The 17,455-nt window shown below is 48.1% G+C and overlaps 1 protein-coding gene across 13 annotated transcripts in view; it reads left to right on the top strand.

Moving 5' to 3' along the window:
* The first annotated feature begins 11,784 nt into the window (after positions 1 to 11,784).
* RNF157 (ring finger protein 157) overlaps positions 11,785 to 17,455 on the top strand; it is a 62,582-nt gene continuing 56,911 nt past the window's right edge. For all 13 annotated transcript variants that reach the window (XR_012130886.1, XR_012130883.1, XR_012130881.1 and 10 more), the window contains exon 1: positions 11,785 to 12,014. Coding sequence is in view for 6 of the 13 variants with exons in the window: in XM_036996884.2 (XP_036852779.1) it covers positions 11,927 to 12,014 (88 nt within the window). In the remaining 7 variants the exon portion in view is untranslated. The remainder of the gene's footprint in view (positions 12,015 to 17,455) is intronic.

Below are 17,455 nucleotides of genomic sequence, written 5' to 3'. Positions count from 1 at the left end.
AGAGGGCTTTGCGCTGTGGGGATGAAAGCTGCTCTCCAAGTGCAAGGTATTATTAATGGAGGTATTATTTTAATCTGAGAGGACAATGTGCAGCAGGTAACACAGAAGCAATAAAAACATGCTCATTAATAACAAATAAAACTCAATTCCTCATTACATCAATGGTCTAAGCTACAGGAGCCATGAGGCTGCGCTGGAAACACCCTCAGCCCGTGTTCCCTGCGGTGGTTCGGGGATGTTGTAAAGTAAGCCTGAGTGGATGCTGAGATGGGCAACGGGGGTTAACCGAACCAGAACGCATAGCTGCCATTTCCCCAGCACCTCCTGTAGTGCTTCCGGTGAGCCAGGCCCCTTTCTAAGAGTTTCTGTCTGTTAACTCCTTTCTGTCCTCACAAGACAAGAGGCCCATTTCACAAGTGAGGCAGTTAAGCCACAGAGGAGGGAGGAGCTTATTAGCCAAGGTCAGAGCAACAAGTGGTGGAGGGAGGTGCTGGCCAAGCCTACTTCCAGAACCTTGCAGTAACCGTGACAGCATGCTCTCACCCCTAATGTGGTAGCTGTCACCTCCGTGGGGCTCACAAGGGTGCCCTTGCCGTAGAAGAACTATTGAGGGCACTGGGATTTCCACTGGGGGTGCTCGAAAATGAGTGAGCCCCTGTGGGGAAAAGGGAACACCAGCTGTCTTGTGCCTCCCTAGTGGAGAGGGGAGAGGCTGATAATCCCCTCCATCATCTCTGCAGGGCATTTGATCCATATTCCTTTTTCTTCCTTTCTGCCCCTTCCACCCTGACCCAAACAGGTCCAAAAAAGCTGAGAGAGGGAACTTGAGGGTACTCAGGTGTTGAACAGCCACCCCACATGCAGGCTCCCTGGGAAACTTGGTACACCTCTGCACATCTCTGACTTGTAACTCCAATGGGCCTGAGGCTCAGAGAGGTTGAGGAACCTATTCAAGGTCACACAGCCCCCGCCCTATTTTGGTAGCACTGGGATTAGATATGGGTTTGGTTGATCCCAAATACCATTTCCATTTTCCCCTCTCTCCTTCCCTCCCTCCCTCCTCTCTTCCTTCTTTCCTCCTTTCCCTCCTTCCTTCCCCTCCCTCCCTTCTTTTCTCCTCCCTCAAAATCTTATTTCTTATTTCCCTAATGCAGCTTCAAGGTGCCAAGATAAAGCGACAAGGTGGCCAGGAGAGGCAGAAAGGTGTTGAGAGGAGAGAGAGAATGGGAAAGGATGCAAGTGCCAGGATACGAAGATACCATGAAGGCGAACGGCGCTGAGGCCCATCGGGCAGCTGGGTTAGGCAGGAGCCGCTTCCTGAAGGTCAGGCCCGGGAGGTGGGGACTCAGGACTGATAGGTGGGAGTCCCTTCTCTGTTCCTGGACTTCTAATGTTATTGCTGGCTTTTGTTTGTTTAGTGCAAACTATTGTTTGCTACTCTTTTTAATAGCAAATTTATTCTGTTTCTTCTATCTGGTGGCTTAGGTAGACCTTACCACTTCTGAAGCACTAATTTTTTCTAGTTCTTTTCCTTAAAGAGGACTGGGGCTTAGTGCAGGAGTACTGCTTCTAGCTCCAGGCAAATCCCAGACCTCCTCTTTGATAATTGAGATTTATGTCTGTTGAGAATGTACCATGAACCCATCTCTGTGCTAAATTCCTTATTTGGATCACCTTATTTAATACAACAATCCACGGAGGTGGGGACTGTGCGTATCCCCAATTAACAAATGAGAAAAGCTGGGTCATAGAGGTTAAGTGATTTGCCCAAGGTCACTCAGCTAGCTCAGGGTGGCATGGAGATCTGAACTCAGGTCTGGGTGTTGGATCCCAGAGCCGGTGCTCTCAAATGTCACATTGTCCTTTCTCAGCCTGCCTACCCACCAGCATCCACTTCAACTTCTCCCTCATTGGTACTGAAAATATAGAAAAGCTGGCCTGAGTGGTTGGAAGTGTCAGGAAGGTCAAAGCTAGTCCCCAGTGATGACTTCATGCTGGTTTATACCAGCTGGTTTATACATGTTCACCGAATATCACCAGCCCCACAAGGGACAAAGGCCATACCACTCTTGGCACAGTTAATGGCATTTCCCCAAAGCAGCACTGGTGGCCTGTACTTTCTGTCCTCTACCTGCCAGCCCAGTGATAAGGCAGCCCTGCCTCCAGTTGCCGGGCGTGTCTCATGGTAGGTGAGTCTGGCAGTCCTTTGGAAGCACACACCAGAGGTTGGGGCTGTGGCGGGGTGCAGAGAGAGGCAGGGCAGAGACAACTTTCTGAGAAGGCCCCTCATTCTCAGGGTTCTTCTGCAGTCTGCCTAGACTCAGGCTCCCCAGCCACTTTCTCCGGATGGGACAGGAACTAACTGGTGTGGAGCTCAGCCTCTCTGGCCCCACCTAAAACACAGGAGGCCTGTTGCTGGGGCAGCTGCTGACTTCAGGTTGGAGGCAGCCTTCCAACTGACCTGCCCTTTTTTTTTGGAGACATATATCGTATCATATACCAAGAGTTTGTGTATAACCTAGGCCCAGTTTGAAGAATAATGAAGAACCACCTGTGTACCCAGTATTGAATGTCAGAAGCCCAAGACCAGCACCTTTGAAAACCCTCCCATGATCCTCTCTAAATGCATACCCTCTTCTCCTTCCCAGAAAGATGCATAATCCTCAAACTTGTATTAATCTTTCCCTTGCTGTTCTTTGTTATTTAATCCCACATGTACATATCTCCCAGCACTGCACTGTGGGTATGAAAGATTGATTCCATTGCAGAAGAGACTTACCTTTCTGCCTGGCTTAGTCCCTCCCTCCCCTAACTGCTGGGTGAGCTCTGCGGAGCCCTTTTACCAACATGGATCACTTGCGCCAAGAGCTGGCTCTCTTCTCTTTTTCATGACCTCAGGGAGCAACTCTGATCCCAGTGGGTAAGCTTAGGTCAAAGGGAGATAGTCCAGGAAGGCTCCTGGGAGGAGGGAGAACTGGAGTGGGTAAGGATTTAGGTAGGTAGAAAGGAGAAGGAAGGGAAGTTTTGGAATAAGAAACAGTGCAGGCCAAAGCATAGTTATGTTGCAAGCAAGTTCATAGCAAGGACCCTGGGGCACCTGTTCGAAGACAGTGGGGTGGGGGAGATGCTAAGTTTGATTAGGCAAGTGTATGTCCGGGGAGAGGACCTCCCGGGGCAAAATACCTCTAAAAACCAAAATCAGTCAAAGGGAGAAATAAAGTTTAAAATCTGTTTATTTATTTTTTTGTTTTATTTATTTTTTGCTTAAAAACTGCAGTCCCGGCCCTTCCCTCTTTCCTGTTCCAGCAGAAGCAAAACCGGCCCTTCCCTTACCTCTCAGGTACAGATAAGTCCTCCTTTGCCCAGGTAATTACCCATTGATATGGAGATGAACTTCTCTCCACCCCTGAGGAATGATGCAAATACTCTAAAGCCATACTTCTCTCCACCCTTGAGCACCTATTGATATGGAGATGTACTCAAGCCAGGGGAGATATTCTGGAAATGTTACAATTTTACCCACAGCAAGGCTTGGAGTACCCTGGGCAGTGGCAGGGGGTCAGTATCATTTACTTCATCCACAAGAAATGGCACATGCTTTCTCAAGTTGGTGCAGAGACTCCTCAAGTTAATCAGGTTAGGCTAAGCTCTGTTGACTAACCGCAATCCTAAAGTTTTACTTCTCACCCAGACAAGGTTCACTCAGTTTGGTGACTCTCAAGAAGACCTGCCCTTTGGGCAGTGACATAATGATCCGGACTGGGAGCTACCAGCTGGCAAAGATCCAAACTAGAGCCCTCCCTCAGACTGCTGCCTATTTTTATAAAGAAAGTTTTATTGCACCACAGCTATCCTTATTAATACCTATGACTGCTTTAGTGCTACAGTAGAGCTGAGTTGTTGCAGTACGGACCACAAAGCCTAAAGTGTTTCCTTTCTGTCCCTTTGCACCACCTGAAACACACCAGAAGGCAATGAGAGGGTTGGAGAGTTGAACACTGGCAATTAAATGCTTTCACCCGCAAGTAATATAGCTCTCCGCCTCTGTTCACCATTCGTTGTCCTGAAGAATCACTTGGCCTCTCCTAATTTTCAAGGGGCAGCAAGGTTGATCCTCCACACATGCAGAAGTAGAGAGGGTGTTGATGCACATTTGTACCATCTAAACGAGGGCCATGCAGCTAGTGAGGATGATCTAGATTCACTTGCTTACCTCTGAATCCCAGAGTCATAGAGGGAATTTAAATAGGACTCAGCAGAAGGGAGAGAAGTGTTGAAAAGGTCTGGAGTTTCTGATGAGATACTGTTTGAAGTTTCAGAAAATTTCAGGCACACAGGAAGCCAGGAGGGAACACAGGAAGGGGGACGTGGAGGGGAAAAAAAAGGAAAACAAGTCCTGGAAGAGATGAGTTTGCTTAAAATAAATCCCCTAATCATTTTTTTTTGCAAGCTTGGTGGTGATAGGTGCCCTCCTCCTTCAGAAACCCGGGGCACCTTGGGGCAAATGATGGGCGTGTGCTATTTCCTGACCCCAAGAGCCCAAGCCACAACAGATCATTCTTTGGGCCAAGCTCGGAGTGCTGTTAATAAACACAGGGCAGTGTTCTGAATAAAGAGGAAGGAAGTATTTACTGAGAATGAGAGCACTGGGTTGTACACATCAGAATTGGGAAACCACCAGAATGCGCCTCTATCACCAGCATATCCATGCCCAGGAGAGCTTACAGCCTGGGAGCAGTCAGAGCCCCACTACTGACCAGGTTATGTACAGAGCCCAGTCATCAGAAGAGACTGTGCAAGGAGACAGGGTGTCTGGCCAGGCCCCAAGGCAGTTACAGAGCACGAGGTTCATGGAAGTGTTTACCAGAGGGCAGGTTATTCATCTGCCAGAGCTCTTGGAGAAAAGTTTAAGGCCAAGAAGAACTTCCATAGACAACAGGAGACAGAGGACCAAAGGGCTTGTTGAAAAACGGTCCTAACTCAGATAAAGAAATGATGTAGAAGGAAGAAAGTAGGATAAAGAAGGCAGATTGGGTTTAGAGAGTAGCAAGGGCTGGAGAGAAGTGCCCAGGCATTGCCCTTTATCATGGGCACCACTGCAGAGAGAACCCCTTGGCTGGCTCGGGGACCAGCAGGCCTGGCCCTGGAACCGGAGTTCCCCATGGAGGCTAGTAGGACAGGAAGTCTGTGGGTAAGACCTGAGGCTCTGGACTCAGATGAACCTCAGGCAAGTTCCTGCTCCCTGGGCCCGGCTGAGTGAGCTTCAGTTTCCTCATCTGAGAAATGGGAACAATAACAGCACTTATCTCTAGGGTTGTTTTGAAGATTAAATAAGACAATGCATTCCAAAGTGCTTGGGTGGAGTCATTGCTTAAAAATTATTATTCTTTCTATGTATTTAAATCACTGTTTAATTAATGAACATTTACATATGGGAAACAATATGCCCAGTCCTTTTAGGGGATTCGAAGAAATCTAAGACCAGGGGTGTGCTGGTAAACTGGCTCTGGGGAGTGGGGGAAGCCCTGATTTGCAGGACTTGATGGTTTCTGTGGTTTAAATAGTCCCCAAATGGACAATTTCAAGCTACTGTCAGTTTAACAACTGGCTGGCAAAGTTCCTGAACAATCAACTCTGGAAAACAGGCCCCAACCCAGTGAGCTTTCTCTCTAGTAAGCAAATAATACATAGGTGCAAAGTTAACTATGGCAATTCACAAATACACACCTGCACCAGTCCAGACATGGCGATCCAGCCCGCCAGGGGTTAGAGGGCCATTTGGGGGCGGCATTTGCTTCCAGGGCAGTAACTTGGGCTGCTGCACTTTGGGGAGGAGAAGGGCTACAGGCTGACTTTTCCCTGGCTGTCCAGCAGCCACAAGTGTGAGGGGGTAGATGCATTCCTGGCATTTGAGTTCCAGTGGGCCCCTAAAGGTGGAGCTCCAAAGCCCGGGCTCTGCCTCCAGCCACTGAGCACTAATCTTAGTCTCCTTATGTGCATGATGAAGGCAAGCGTCTCGAATGCACATCCTGGCTCTGAAATCCTGGAACTCTGACTTTAAATAATTGTATTTTGGAATTTAACCACTTTGCAATAATTCCTTTTTTAATTAAAAAAAAAAAAAGCAGTATTTGCTGAGCATCTGCTGTGTGCCAGGAACTGTGCCGGGGCTTTCTATACCTTGTCTCACTAAATGCTCAAATAGCTCTTTGCTCTTTACGTGGCCATTTCTAGAGAAGGCAACCATGCTCAGAGAGGTTGAGGAACTTTCCCAAGACATACAGACAATAACAGAAGGGCTAGAATAATACAGCCTTGTTCTGTGTGGCTCCAGAGCCTTAGATATGCCTTCTGCCTGTGGAGGCTGGGGACATCCTCTCTATAAGGATCAAATGAATTAGAAAAGTATTCATGCAATCGGACTTCTGAGAAAGAAGAGCCAACTGTGGCCACAGAGATGGCTTCATGGAAAAGGTCAGATTTCACCTGAGTGGGATTCACATCGGCACCCAGGAGCGGCCCAAGTACGAGGGCTTCTCACGTGCAAGCACAGGAGCAGGAACGATAGCTGCTTTCGGAGCTGCAGGCTCTGCACTGGAAAGAGAGCTCGCTTTTTGGCCCTGCAAGTGCTGGAGTTATTGGGAAGCAGAGGGAGGGAAGGGCTGGGGGATCAAACATCTGTCTTATTTAAGGTAATAGGGAGCCACTGCAGGTATATGGACAAGGGAGTAACATGAGGACAGCTGCCCATCAGGACAGTTAACCTGAGAATGATTTTTAGAATGGATGAGAAAACACCAAGAGGCAGGAAAACCAGGGAAGAGCCTCCTGAAACTGCCAGCTCTCTTTTCAGACACAGATTTCACCTTGGAATACAAAAGATAACAGTATACACCTGAGCAATATAATAAACACCTCATGGTGCATGACAAAGATCTAAGGCTTCCAACAGTTTACTGTGAGAGCCACCACAGTAGGCGGTATCTCTAGTTATCACTGTCAGGCTCACACGCCAGCTTTGAAGTAGCCTAGTGGGGACCGTGGTTATCACTTAAATAAACAAGCAACAGACCCAGGAGTACGTGTGTCATTGTAAATGAAATTACTGAGTGGCCAGCCTGTGGTGGACTTGAGCCACGCTCAGACCTCAGCGAGGACACACTACTAGTGTGTTCGTGACATGTCTAACCCTCTTGCTAAAGGGCCGACCTAACCCTCGTGGCTGCCCTCACGTGTCTTCTCTCATCTGCATCTTGGCTCCTGTGCCCGGGAGGAGTTCGGCGACCCATCCAACCTCAGCTCCAGTTTCAGAGGAGAAGGTGGGTGTACAGAGACTCCAGCTGAGAGGCGCTCCCTGACTTTCTTATTCCAACGTGAGCGTGGTTATGGATGTCTTCCATGCAAGGGCAGGACACTGTCAGTACTGCATCTGTGTTGTGTTTCTGAGCTTCTTCCTTGAGCTGATTCCTCCCTTTACACCTGCTCTAGAAGACCTGCCTTGCAAAACGAGAAAGCAAACCGGCAGTGCAGGTTCCTATGGCGAGGCCAGTGCATGGAGCCTGGGGTCCTGGAGGTCTGCCCGCTCTGCCACTCAGGGGCCTTAGGCAAGTCCTTTCCCTCTCCAGGCTGCAGCTGTGTCTTCTGTCAGGTGAGGAGGGCTGGGCTAGATGACCTCTAAGCTTCTCCCACATCTGAGCTCCAGCCAAAAAGAGCATTGTCAAGAAACTCTGGGAGAAGGAAAAGAATTTGTTCTAATTTTCTGCCTTTGATATTCTAAGTAACCACAGCTGAGCATTTGTGAAAGAGAAGTGTGGGGGCTGTCACCACGCTGCCTCTCCCACATTCTGGTTTCTCTGGGTAGCAGGAGACAGATGCTGGGCTTGGCACCTGCTGGTGGGTTTACCCGAGGAGGGCAGAAGGGGCAGCGGAGGTGATCCTGGACTGAGAAGTTAGTGGTACGTTCTTTTCACACTGACTTGATCTCACAGAATGTGCAGCCCCAGGTGGGGTTGAGTTCAAAACCAAAACAAAGGCGGGGTAAATGAACTCAGAAGTGAAGGTACAGGGTCTGGTATTTGATAGAAATGACCTGAAACTAAAGAAAAGCAAGATGGAATGGACTCTCCTGATTTCTTTAAAGTCCTTTAGTAGGATTCATATCCTGGGTCCCTTAGTTTGCCAAATGCCAGATGCCTGGCCAGCAGGGCTGGAACTGGCCTGAGAGAGGCGAGGCATCTGCAGACACTGAGTGAACGCCAAGGTGAAGTTTATGCCCCTAGGCCCCTGACTCCCTTCCCCTGGGCCCCGCCATCCTGGGCAGTGTAAACATTGTCTTTCATTCTGGCCTTAACTTGAAAAGCAGATTAAGAAGCTACAAACCCAGCTGAAGTTTGCAGCCTGTTTGAACAGTTCTCCCTTGTTAGCCACACGCAGCTGAGGAAATTAACAATGAGGAATTCACATTTGGCAAGAAGCAAAATATGAAAGCCTGACTGCTGATTTCCTAATGGACGACGTTACTTTTTTCAGCTGAGAGCCTTTGGTTGCCAGAGGGACCGCTGGCAGGGTCCCGAAGCACACTGCCCTGGGGCAGGATGTTGCGTCTTCTGCTGGTGGTTTCAGCTGCAGTGCACTGAAGCCCTGGGTCAAGGACTGGGAGAGGAATCGGGGGCCCTGTGTTGCTAACTGGGCCCTACCTTTTGGAGAGACTCTGTAATCATGCAGAACAGCCAAGGTTCTCATCTCCCTGTCCCCCTAGCAGGGGCAGAACAGCCAAGCAAACAGCCAAGAAGGGGCCTGCCGTGGTTCCTTCAGGGCCCCGAGGCAACCCCTACCCTGCTGCCCTGGGAATGCTGTGCCACACACAGGGCAGAGTCTCAGCTTCTCACCGGCAGGCTCTCTCTCCTTCCTGTTAGAGGAATCTGTGAGATTTGTTGAACTGAGCGGATGTGTTACAAAGGTGGAAAATGCACCTCCGAGCTGAAACCAGGACAGCAAAAGGAATAAAATTAAAGGCTCAGGGGGACGAGCTGACCTAGAAATTACTTGTTCCTGTATTTTGCCCACGTGGTCTCCTTTCCGCCTTAGAGTCAGGTTGGGAAGGGCTCCAGCCTAATAAAGGTGTGACTTTTACCTCCCTGCCTTCCTCAGTTGCTCAGAGGAAACCCCTGAGACCCTTAAACGCTGGGCTCCTGGTGGGAGTCTCCCGAGGGCTGCGTCCGCAGCACGGAAGCGGCTGGGAACTGGGAGGCTGTGTACACCAAGGCTGCTCCATGTTCGCTTGGGGTTTCCCTGGGCACGCTGGGCCACCCCTCAGCAGACCATTTCCTCAAGTCAAAAGCATTTTTACGGCTCTTTTGGTAAAGTCACTTCTGGATTTTTCCTCATCTGTGCCGTCCTCTCCCTCAGGCCCTTTCCCTGGCCCAGATCTCAGGTGAAAGCCAAGTGGGGTCAAGGAAGACCCAGCGAGGAATGCAGGCCTGGCCCCCCGAGGTGGCTGCCCACCTCGCCTTTGTCCTGGGCACTGGCTGAAGTTCTCTTTTCCCAAACTGGAACACTATGTGATTACAGTGTAGAGGTGGGACTCTAACTCGGTGAATTCACAGAAATTCTCTTTCATCTAGAGTTTTCTCTGAGCAAACCCCTTTCTGTTTCTCTTCTGCCTCTTGGCCGCAGGCGGCAGGTTATGGCTTCTTTTTAACTGAACCTTGAGTCATTTACTGCCTCTTCACAACAGCCACGGAGAGCTGGGCTGTTTCACCGACCCACAGACTGACACTCAATGCTGGGAGCTTAGACCAAAGTCACACAACTGGCTAAGGTCTCTTCATTTGTCCAACTCAAAGTCCAGCGCTTTTTCTGTGCTTCGGTTTCTTCAACTGTAAAATGGGGATGTTACTAACACGTACTTCATAGGGTTGCTGTGAAGGATGAATGTTCTAATATGTGTAAAAGCATTTAAAATAGGGCCTGGCACATAGACAGTGTTCACCGAATGTCCGCTAATTTTATTGCACTAAACCTTGTTTTTCTTTACTATTCCAAGCACTGGATTCATGACTCATTTGTGGGAGGATGTGTTACATCATCCTAAATTATAGTCTTGAGAGTGTTATCCGAGATGGGGAGTGAACCCATTTCCCAGGCTCAGAGGAGGCTGAGGTGGGACCAGAGGAGATCCTTGCGAGCAACAGGACTGAGCTGCCCCACTGAGGCACATCCCCACCTGGCCCTGGCTGGGAAGAAGACACCTTCAGATGCAGATAAACCCATAAAGAAGATGGTATCCCCTTTACAAAACACGGAGTGCAGGAAGAACAAAGGTTCCTGAGCAGAGCCCAATATTACAAGGCAACATTTTACTCTGATGTGCTGAAGGCCTTTGATTTTGAGGCGATTCTAGATTCTTCATGACTTCTATTTTACTTTAGCCCTGTAGTTACAAAGTAGGACCTGTGTGTGGTGACAGGAGTATCAAGGAAGACACCAGTTCACTCCCAAAGGGATGTCAGAAAGCCTTCGGGGATTGGAGGGAGGGCTCTGGACACTGCCAGGGAGCCTTGTGCATGGGAGGGGCTGTCCATCGGCTTGTCTCAGCCAGGGACTTGCCCTGTAGCTCAGGCCCTGACAATATAAATGACAGAGATGTGTTCCTGCCATCCTGGGGACCTTGGAGAAAGCCAAGGTGCTGGGAGCAGGTACCTTTAGCACCATATCTGTTGGCTGCTGCTGAAGCAATGGAAAACGCAAAACATAATCAGGAAAGAGCCAGACTCTGTAATTTGGCTCCACAAACCCAATCAAGGGGACTAGATACTCAAAACTGTACTTTACCCATTGGAAAGTTGTTGAAGTCATGTTCCAGCAGTTGACATTTTTGCTTATCAGTCCATCCTCTCAGGAAAGAACAGGGACCCACATATCAAAGGTTTAAAACACACATGTCTGTAACTAAGCTTTGGCATGACATTTTCAGCCTGTCCAAGCTTCCCGCTGTTGGTGTTTCCATCAAGCCCCCTTTCTGCTGGGCTCCATCAGGGCTCCCCGGCATGCACTCTTCACACGAGGCCATCTCAAAGTTTCCAAAAGGTGCCCTCGGCGCTTGAACGTCTGATCTGATCTTGGGCTGATGTGCTCCTAACTTCAGGGCTACAGGAGGGCCCAAGGGACCCGTAAGCAGCGTGCAGAGGGTTCAGCGGGCTGAAAGGAGCTACAGGAGAGGACCCGCGACATCTTCCTAGCGGGTCCCCGGCGCTGACTAATCTCCGCGACCCCCCGGAGGTGGGGCTGCAGGGAGTTGTGCGGCCGAGGCGCTGGGGGCGTGGGACATGCTGACACCGCGCAGTCGTCCCCGCTCGGGAGCCCAGCGGACTGCCGGGCTGCGTCGGGGCGCCGCGCTGCAGGGCTCCTGGCCGCGGCTGGGAGATGCCGAGGGCTGGGGCTGCACACGGCTTCCTCGGGGCCGAGCGTCTGGGACAATGGGGAGCGAGCTCGCGGCCGCGGCCTCGGGGGCTGCGGGGCAGGCGGCTCCCGCGCGGCAGTACGAACCGGGCTCGGCGGGGGACGCGGCCCCGGCCCGCGCGAAGCCGCCGCCGCTCCCGCCGCATCCCGCCGCCCATTGGCTGCAGCGCGCGGGCGCTCCCGCCCCGCCCCGCTATTGGCCGTGGCCGCCGCGGTCCCCGCGCGCGAGCCGCCGCTGACATCACGCGGCCTGAGGCGGCGGCGGCGCCCCCGGCCCAGCCCGCGGCCCCCTCGGCAGAGCGCCGCCCCGGCCCGGCGGAGGATGGTGCGCGGCGCGCCGGGGGTCCCCCGCCGCCAGAGCCGCAGCGCCGAGCCCCAGCGGGCCGCGGCGGGCAGCCGACCCCGAGCCCGGGCGCGGGGCCCGCGGCCGCGGTGAGGCGCGCAGGGCGGCGCGGGCGTGGCGGCCATGGGGGCCCTGACGAGCCGGCAGCACGCGGGCGTGGAGGAGGTGGACATCCCGTCCAACTCCGTGTACCGCTACCCGCCCAAGTCCGGTGAGGGCCGGGGGCGGGGTCCGGGGGTCCCGGGCCGAGCTGCGGGCTCGGGCGCGGCGCGACCTTGAGGCTGGGCGGCGTTGGGAGCGGCGGGGAGGGGGCGTGAGGGGCCCGGCGCCGGAGGGCGCGGGCGGCCTGTGCGGGCTGACCCGTGACGGCCGCGTGCGGGGCACTGCGGCCCCGAGGGGCGGGGTGCCGGCGGGGCGGGCGGGGTCCCGGCTGGCGCAGCGCCTGTCCCCTTCCTTCCCGCCCGGTGCCCCTCGCGGGGGGCAGCCGACGGCGAGGCCCGACTGGCTTGGCCTCCGAACCGGGCCCCTGTGCTCGGCGCTGGCCCAGGCCGGGCATCCAGGCGTCCGGAGCGACAGCGCAGGTTTGGGTTAGGTGTCCCCGGGGAAAGCAGCCTCCCGGGCTGGAGGACGGAGGCCGAAACCGCGTTTGCAGTGCGGCTGCTTTTGAAGAGGCCGTCGGAGGAGCGAGGCGTTTAGCAGCAATGTTTGGGAATCGAAGTATCAGAGTCACCGGCTTGTTCCTTTGCCAGAGCCGCCAGCAAGCCTGCTCTTTGGAATGGGGAAAGCTCTGGGATAGGGCACAGTTATTTAGAATGTATGGAAGTATTATGCTTGTTTTCACAGTTATAAAAAGATGAATGTCTCCAGCCTTTGGGTTGTAGAATAATCTTGGGAGGTGGAGGCTTCTGTCAGCAAAGGAGAGAGTGTCACAAGGGCTGGCGCACCAGCCAGGTCCCAGCTGCTGGTGCATGACCTAACTGCTCTTTCCTTGTCATTGCTTTTCTCAAGACTGCTGGGGACCGATGACTACCATCTTCTCTTTGGCTTAGGACCTGATGAGGATTTAGGGGATCTTGGGGAGGTGTCGGAAGTGAAGGGTAGAATAAAGACATGCTAACAAGATGAGCTGGCTTCTGAGCAGTGTGTCGGTTTGTGCCAGGTGACAGCAGGGACCAGACAATGAACCTGCTCCCTGCAGAGTGTTTGCCAAAGCTCTGTTTCTCACTGCTTTTGTGCCAAAGGATGAATCCTTGCAGAGATGAATATGATTAAGAGCTGTTTAAGAACAGTCTAAGATAAAGCTGTGGATCTTCAGTGTTTTAATAAAATGCTAGCTAATTATGACTATACGAAACCATTGCTGAAGGAAGCCCCACATTTTGCTTCTCAATAGACAAAAATAGCACAAGTACTTGTGGGTTTTATTCCCCCTGTAATCACTTAGCTTTTATTGATACGAATATGGAGCATGTTTTGCTGAACTTGGAGTTTTCAGTGGAGTTTCCTGCCTCCTTCACATCTGGGAATTACCATAGGTAAATCTCTGAAAGGCTGTTTCTCAAAGGATACTGATAGAAGTGTGAATCTTGGATGACAGTAATAAAAGGGTAATGGGCCAAACTAAAACTTTTCTTAACCAGCACACTCAGTGGCTAGTCTTAAATAATCTTCTCCACTCTACCAATCTTTTAAAAGTTTTAAGTAGTTGTAACTCATTTTCAGTCAGAGAAATATTTATAGCAAGTGGCCCAAATTACTCATGTTGAAGATAAAACACAGAAAATTAGAATCAGAACATTTATGACCCAGTCAGCAAACCTTTATATACTTGAAAATTTCCATGAACTTGTATACATGCTCTAGTTCAGAGGCATCTCCTACCCTTCATCTGATCTTTAAACTGACCTGGCTCTTCAAGGGATTAGACCTGAAAGGAACCATCTAGAAAATCTGACCCTAGACCCACTCATCGCACCTGTGAGAAAGAAAACGGGAGCCCAGAGAATGAATTAGCATGGCCAGGGTCGCCCAGCAAGTGCTCTTACTAAGCCATCAGCCTCTGCCTTACACAAGGAATTGGACTTGTCCTCGAGGATTTGTGGAGTGGAGGCTGTTCTGCATCTGAACGGAAACAAAACCCAGGGTGTTGTTCCTGCTGAGGAATCAGACTGGGTTGATTCTGCGAAGTCCCCTTACTTTGAGTACTGATAGTACAACAAATAGCAGAGTCGGCTTTCTCCAGGTGCCTGATGGAGCTGAGTTGAACTGAGGACCACCTTCTGGCTCACTGGAAAGTCTCAAAAACTCTACTGCCCGTGGAATAGTTGTTTCAGATAGCAGCTCTGTTATCTGTCCCTGCAGTGTTGGTCACAGTGATCAGCAGACAGTGTTTTTCTTTTTTTTGTAGTTTTAAAGGAACCCCTTAGTTTTGTAGGCATATTGAATGGAAACTTTTAAAAATTAACGAGGAAAGCTGATTTCATGTTGGAACTTGGATTTGTAGCTTTTTTAGAGAGAGAGGTGAAAATAAAGTTGCCTAAATTATTTAGAATTATTTATATTTTTAAAAAAGTAGTATTTGCATAGTTCAAAGTTTAAAAGAATGCAAAGGCATCAGTGAAGGTCTAGTTCTCACAGTATTGTTCATCTGCTCCATACAACCTCCATGCCTGTGGAACTGCTTTTGCTTTCTTTGGAATTCTTCCAGAATTTCTTGTGTAAATACAAGCATAGCATACTATTTAGACTGTTCTGCACTTTTTTTTTTTTTACTTTCAGAGTTATTGGAGATCTTTGTATATTATCTCCATATTGGAGAGTAGTTTTGTTCTTTTTAAACAGTTGTATAATAGTCCTTTGCATGCTTATGGCATCATTTTTTAACATAATCCATTGATGAACATTTGGGAACTTTTTTTTCATTCTTTTACTTTTGCAAGCAATGCAGCAATGGTTAATGTTACAGATACATCCTTAGGTGATTCTTAGCATTGTCAATACATACATGAATATTAATCATCTAGGTACAGTCTTTCTACATTAGCATAGAGAGCTCTTTATAGCACCACTCTCCATTTGGTTGTGCTTCTGTAATTTTTGAGTTAGAAGCCATGCATGCTTTTAAATCTTCTCTGTGATCATCACTTCTTTAAAAGCCCATGATCATTTGTTTATCAAAGGTATGGCTTTGCTGAGGTGGTTGTTCTTATGCATGCATACCCATCGTTTGAAAAGGGGTATCCACATGGATGAAAGTCATTAGACTGGTTTTCTCTATCCAGGAGCTAGGAGGTGTACTGTAAAGGCACGTAATTCATTTTAATGCAGTAACATTTTAATGCAGCTTATTTCTCTCTACACATATCTGAGCAAATTGCAAAATGGGAGCAATTCATTTTGCTCAAGTGTTGAGAGGTGAACATATTACAAAAATTCAGAATGGGGATGAGAGTCCTGAGCAGTGACATCCTCACTCTCCAGATGTTTGTTCTGTTGGAGTAGCAGATGCTTGTCAGGGGTCTGTCCTGTGGCGAGAGCAGTTTTTAGAGCATGGGTAGTAAGTCTTTGTTCGTCAACTAGTTATAAAGTTTCTCTTAGCTTTTAGGAGCATCAGGTTAATACTAGTTTTGAAACCAAAGTCTTAAAAATATGGAACTTACTAGAGAATAAATAATTATTTCATTCTTGCACAGTTTATCGAGCCTTTAAAATTAAGTAAGTTCTTGAAATTCATAGTAAGTAAATTTAATACATAAAAACTAAATGTTGCTTCATTTAATGATAAAGTCATCGATATAAAAAAATAATGCTAGGATTATTTATTAAATAGTTAAAATGTAGTAATTCTTTCAAAACCTCCAATATTTTTGCTTTATTTGTACTTCACTGAGAGCAGACTGATTTTTTTCACTTCAATTTGTCTTAAGATTTAAGGCCTTTGATTTCCTTATATGATGGTGGTTGTGTTCTTTTGTTCTTTAACATCTCTTTTTTATTTGTGTTTATAACCCTTAATCACTAATTGAGCACCTGCTTTGTATCATGCACTGTGCTGGGCACCACTGTGTAGATTCTGATCCTTGCACTTAATGATTTTAATGCCTAAGGCAAGCAGCAGGATAGAAGCTCTCAAATCAATTTTGTAATCCAAGATGTGGGTCACAGAAGGGAGTAGCAACAACAGAAAACTATTTGATGGCAGTATCAGTCAGGTTTCTCCAGAGAAACGCCGAAAGAAGATATATGTAAATATAAGAGATTTATTTTAAGGAATTGGCTCCCATGATTGTGGGGGCTGGCAAGTCTGAAATGTGTAGGGCAGGCCAGCAAGCTGGAAACTCAGACAGGAGTGGATGTTGTCATTTTGAGTCTGAAACCTGTAGGGCAAGCTGGCAGACTGGAAACTCAGGCAGGGTTTCTATGTTACAGTATTAAGAGCATTGCTTCTTCTCTGGGGAACCTCAGGTTTTGCTGTTAAGGCCTTCAACTAATTGGGTGAAGTCCAGCCACATTATCAAGGGTAATCTCTCTTACTGAAGGTCATCTAATTGTAGAAGTTAATCATGTCTGCAAAATACCCTTATGGCAACATCTAGATTAGTGTTTGGACAAGTAACTAGGTATCATTGCCTAGCTAAGTTGACACAAAACATTTAACAATCATAGTGGCTTCCTATTTTAACTGATTATTCTTGCTAAGTAGGTGCTAAACTTGAGTGTTTAGTTGCTGAAAGAGTACTTGTGCTGTGAAAACATTTTTTTAATCTTAAAGTTACAGTTTTTAAAAATAATTATCTAAAAATTATGCTCCTTCCAAAATTTCAGTGTTTATCTACTGTCAGAGGTAAAATGCAGGCATACATAAATAAATAAGAATATAGCATATACCTTGAATAAGTTGGATACATATAGCAGGAATGCAAGGTTGGTTTAAATCTGAAAAGTTGGTCAATGTTAATACACCATATCAGTAGAGTAAAGAATAAAAACCACACGATCATCTCAATAGATGCAGACAAAACATTTGACCAATCTAACACCTTTTCAAGATAAAAAACACTCAGCAAACTGTGAATAGAAGGGAACTTCCTTAACCTGAAAAAGGGCATCTATGAAAAGCCCACAGCTAACATTATACTTAATGGCAAAATACAGAACACTGCCCTGCTAAGATCAAGAATAAGGTAATGTCTACTTTCAGTATTGAATGGAGATTTTAACTCATATAATAAGGCAAAACAAATGCATTAAGAAATTTTTTAAGGCATCTGGATGTTAAAAGACGTAAAACTGTCTTGATTCGCAGATGATGTGATCCTGTATGTAAAAAATAACAAAGATTCCACAAAAAAACTACTATAACTAATAAATGGGTCAGAAAGTTTACAGACACAAACTCAACATACAAAAATCAATTGTATTTTTACACACAAGCAATAATCTGGAAATGAAATTAAAGCAATTCTACTATTTCCAATAATATCAAAAGGAATAAAATTCCTAGGAATAAATTTAATATAAGAAGTGTAGGATTTGTATGCTGAAAATTCTGAAATGTTGCTTAGATTGATTGATGCTTTAAAGCTTAAAAGGTCTAACTATATAGACATTTCACACTCATGGACTGGAAAACAATATTGTCGAGATGCCAGT

The sequence above is a fragment of the Manis javanica genome, chromosome 4 (assembly GCF_040802235.1).
Source record: "Manis javanica isolate MJ-LG chromosome 4, MJ_LKY, whole genome shotgun sequence".
Taxonomy (NCBI): Eukaryota; Metazoa; Chordata; class Mammalia; order Pholidota; family Manidae; genus Manis; species Manis javanica.
The sequence above is the reverse complement of the archived record's forward strand: the minus strand, read 5'-3'. Positions and strand labels throughout refer to the sequence as shown.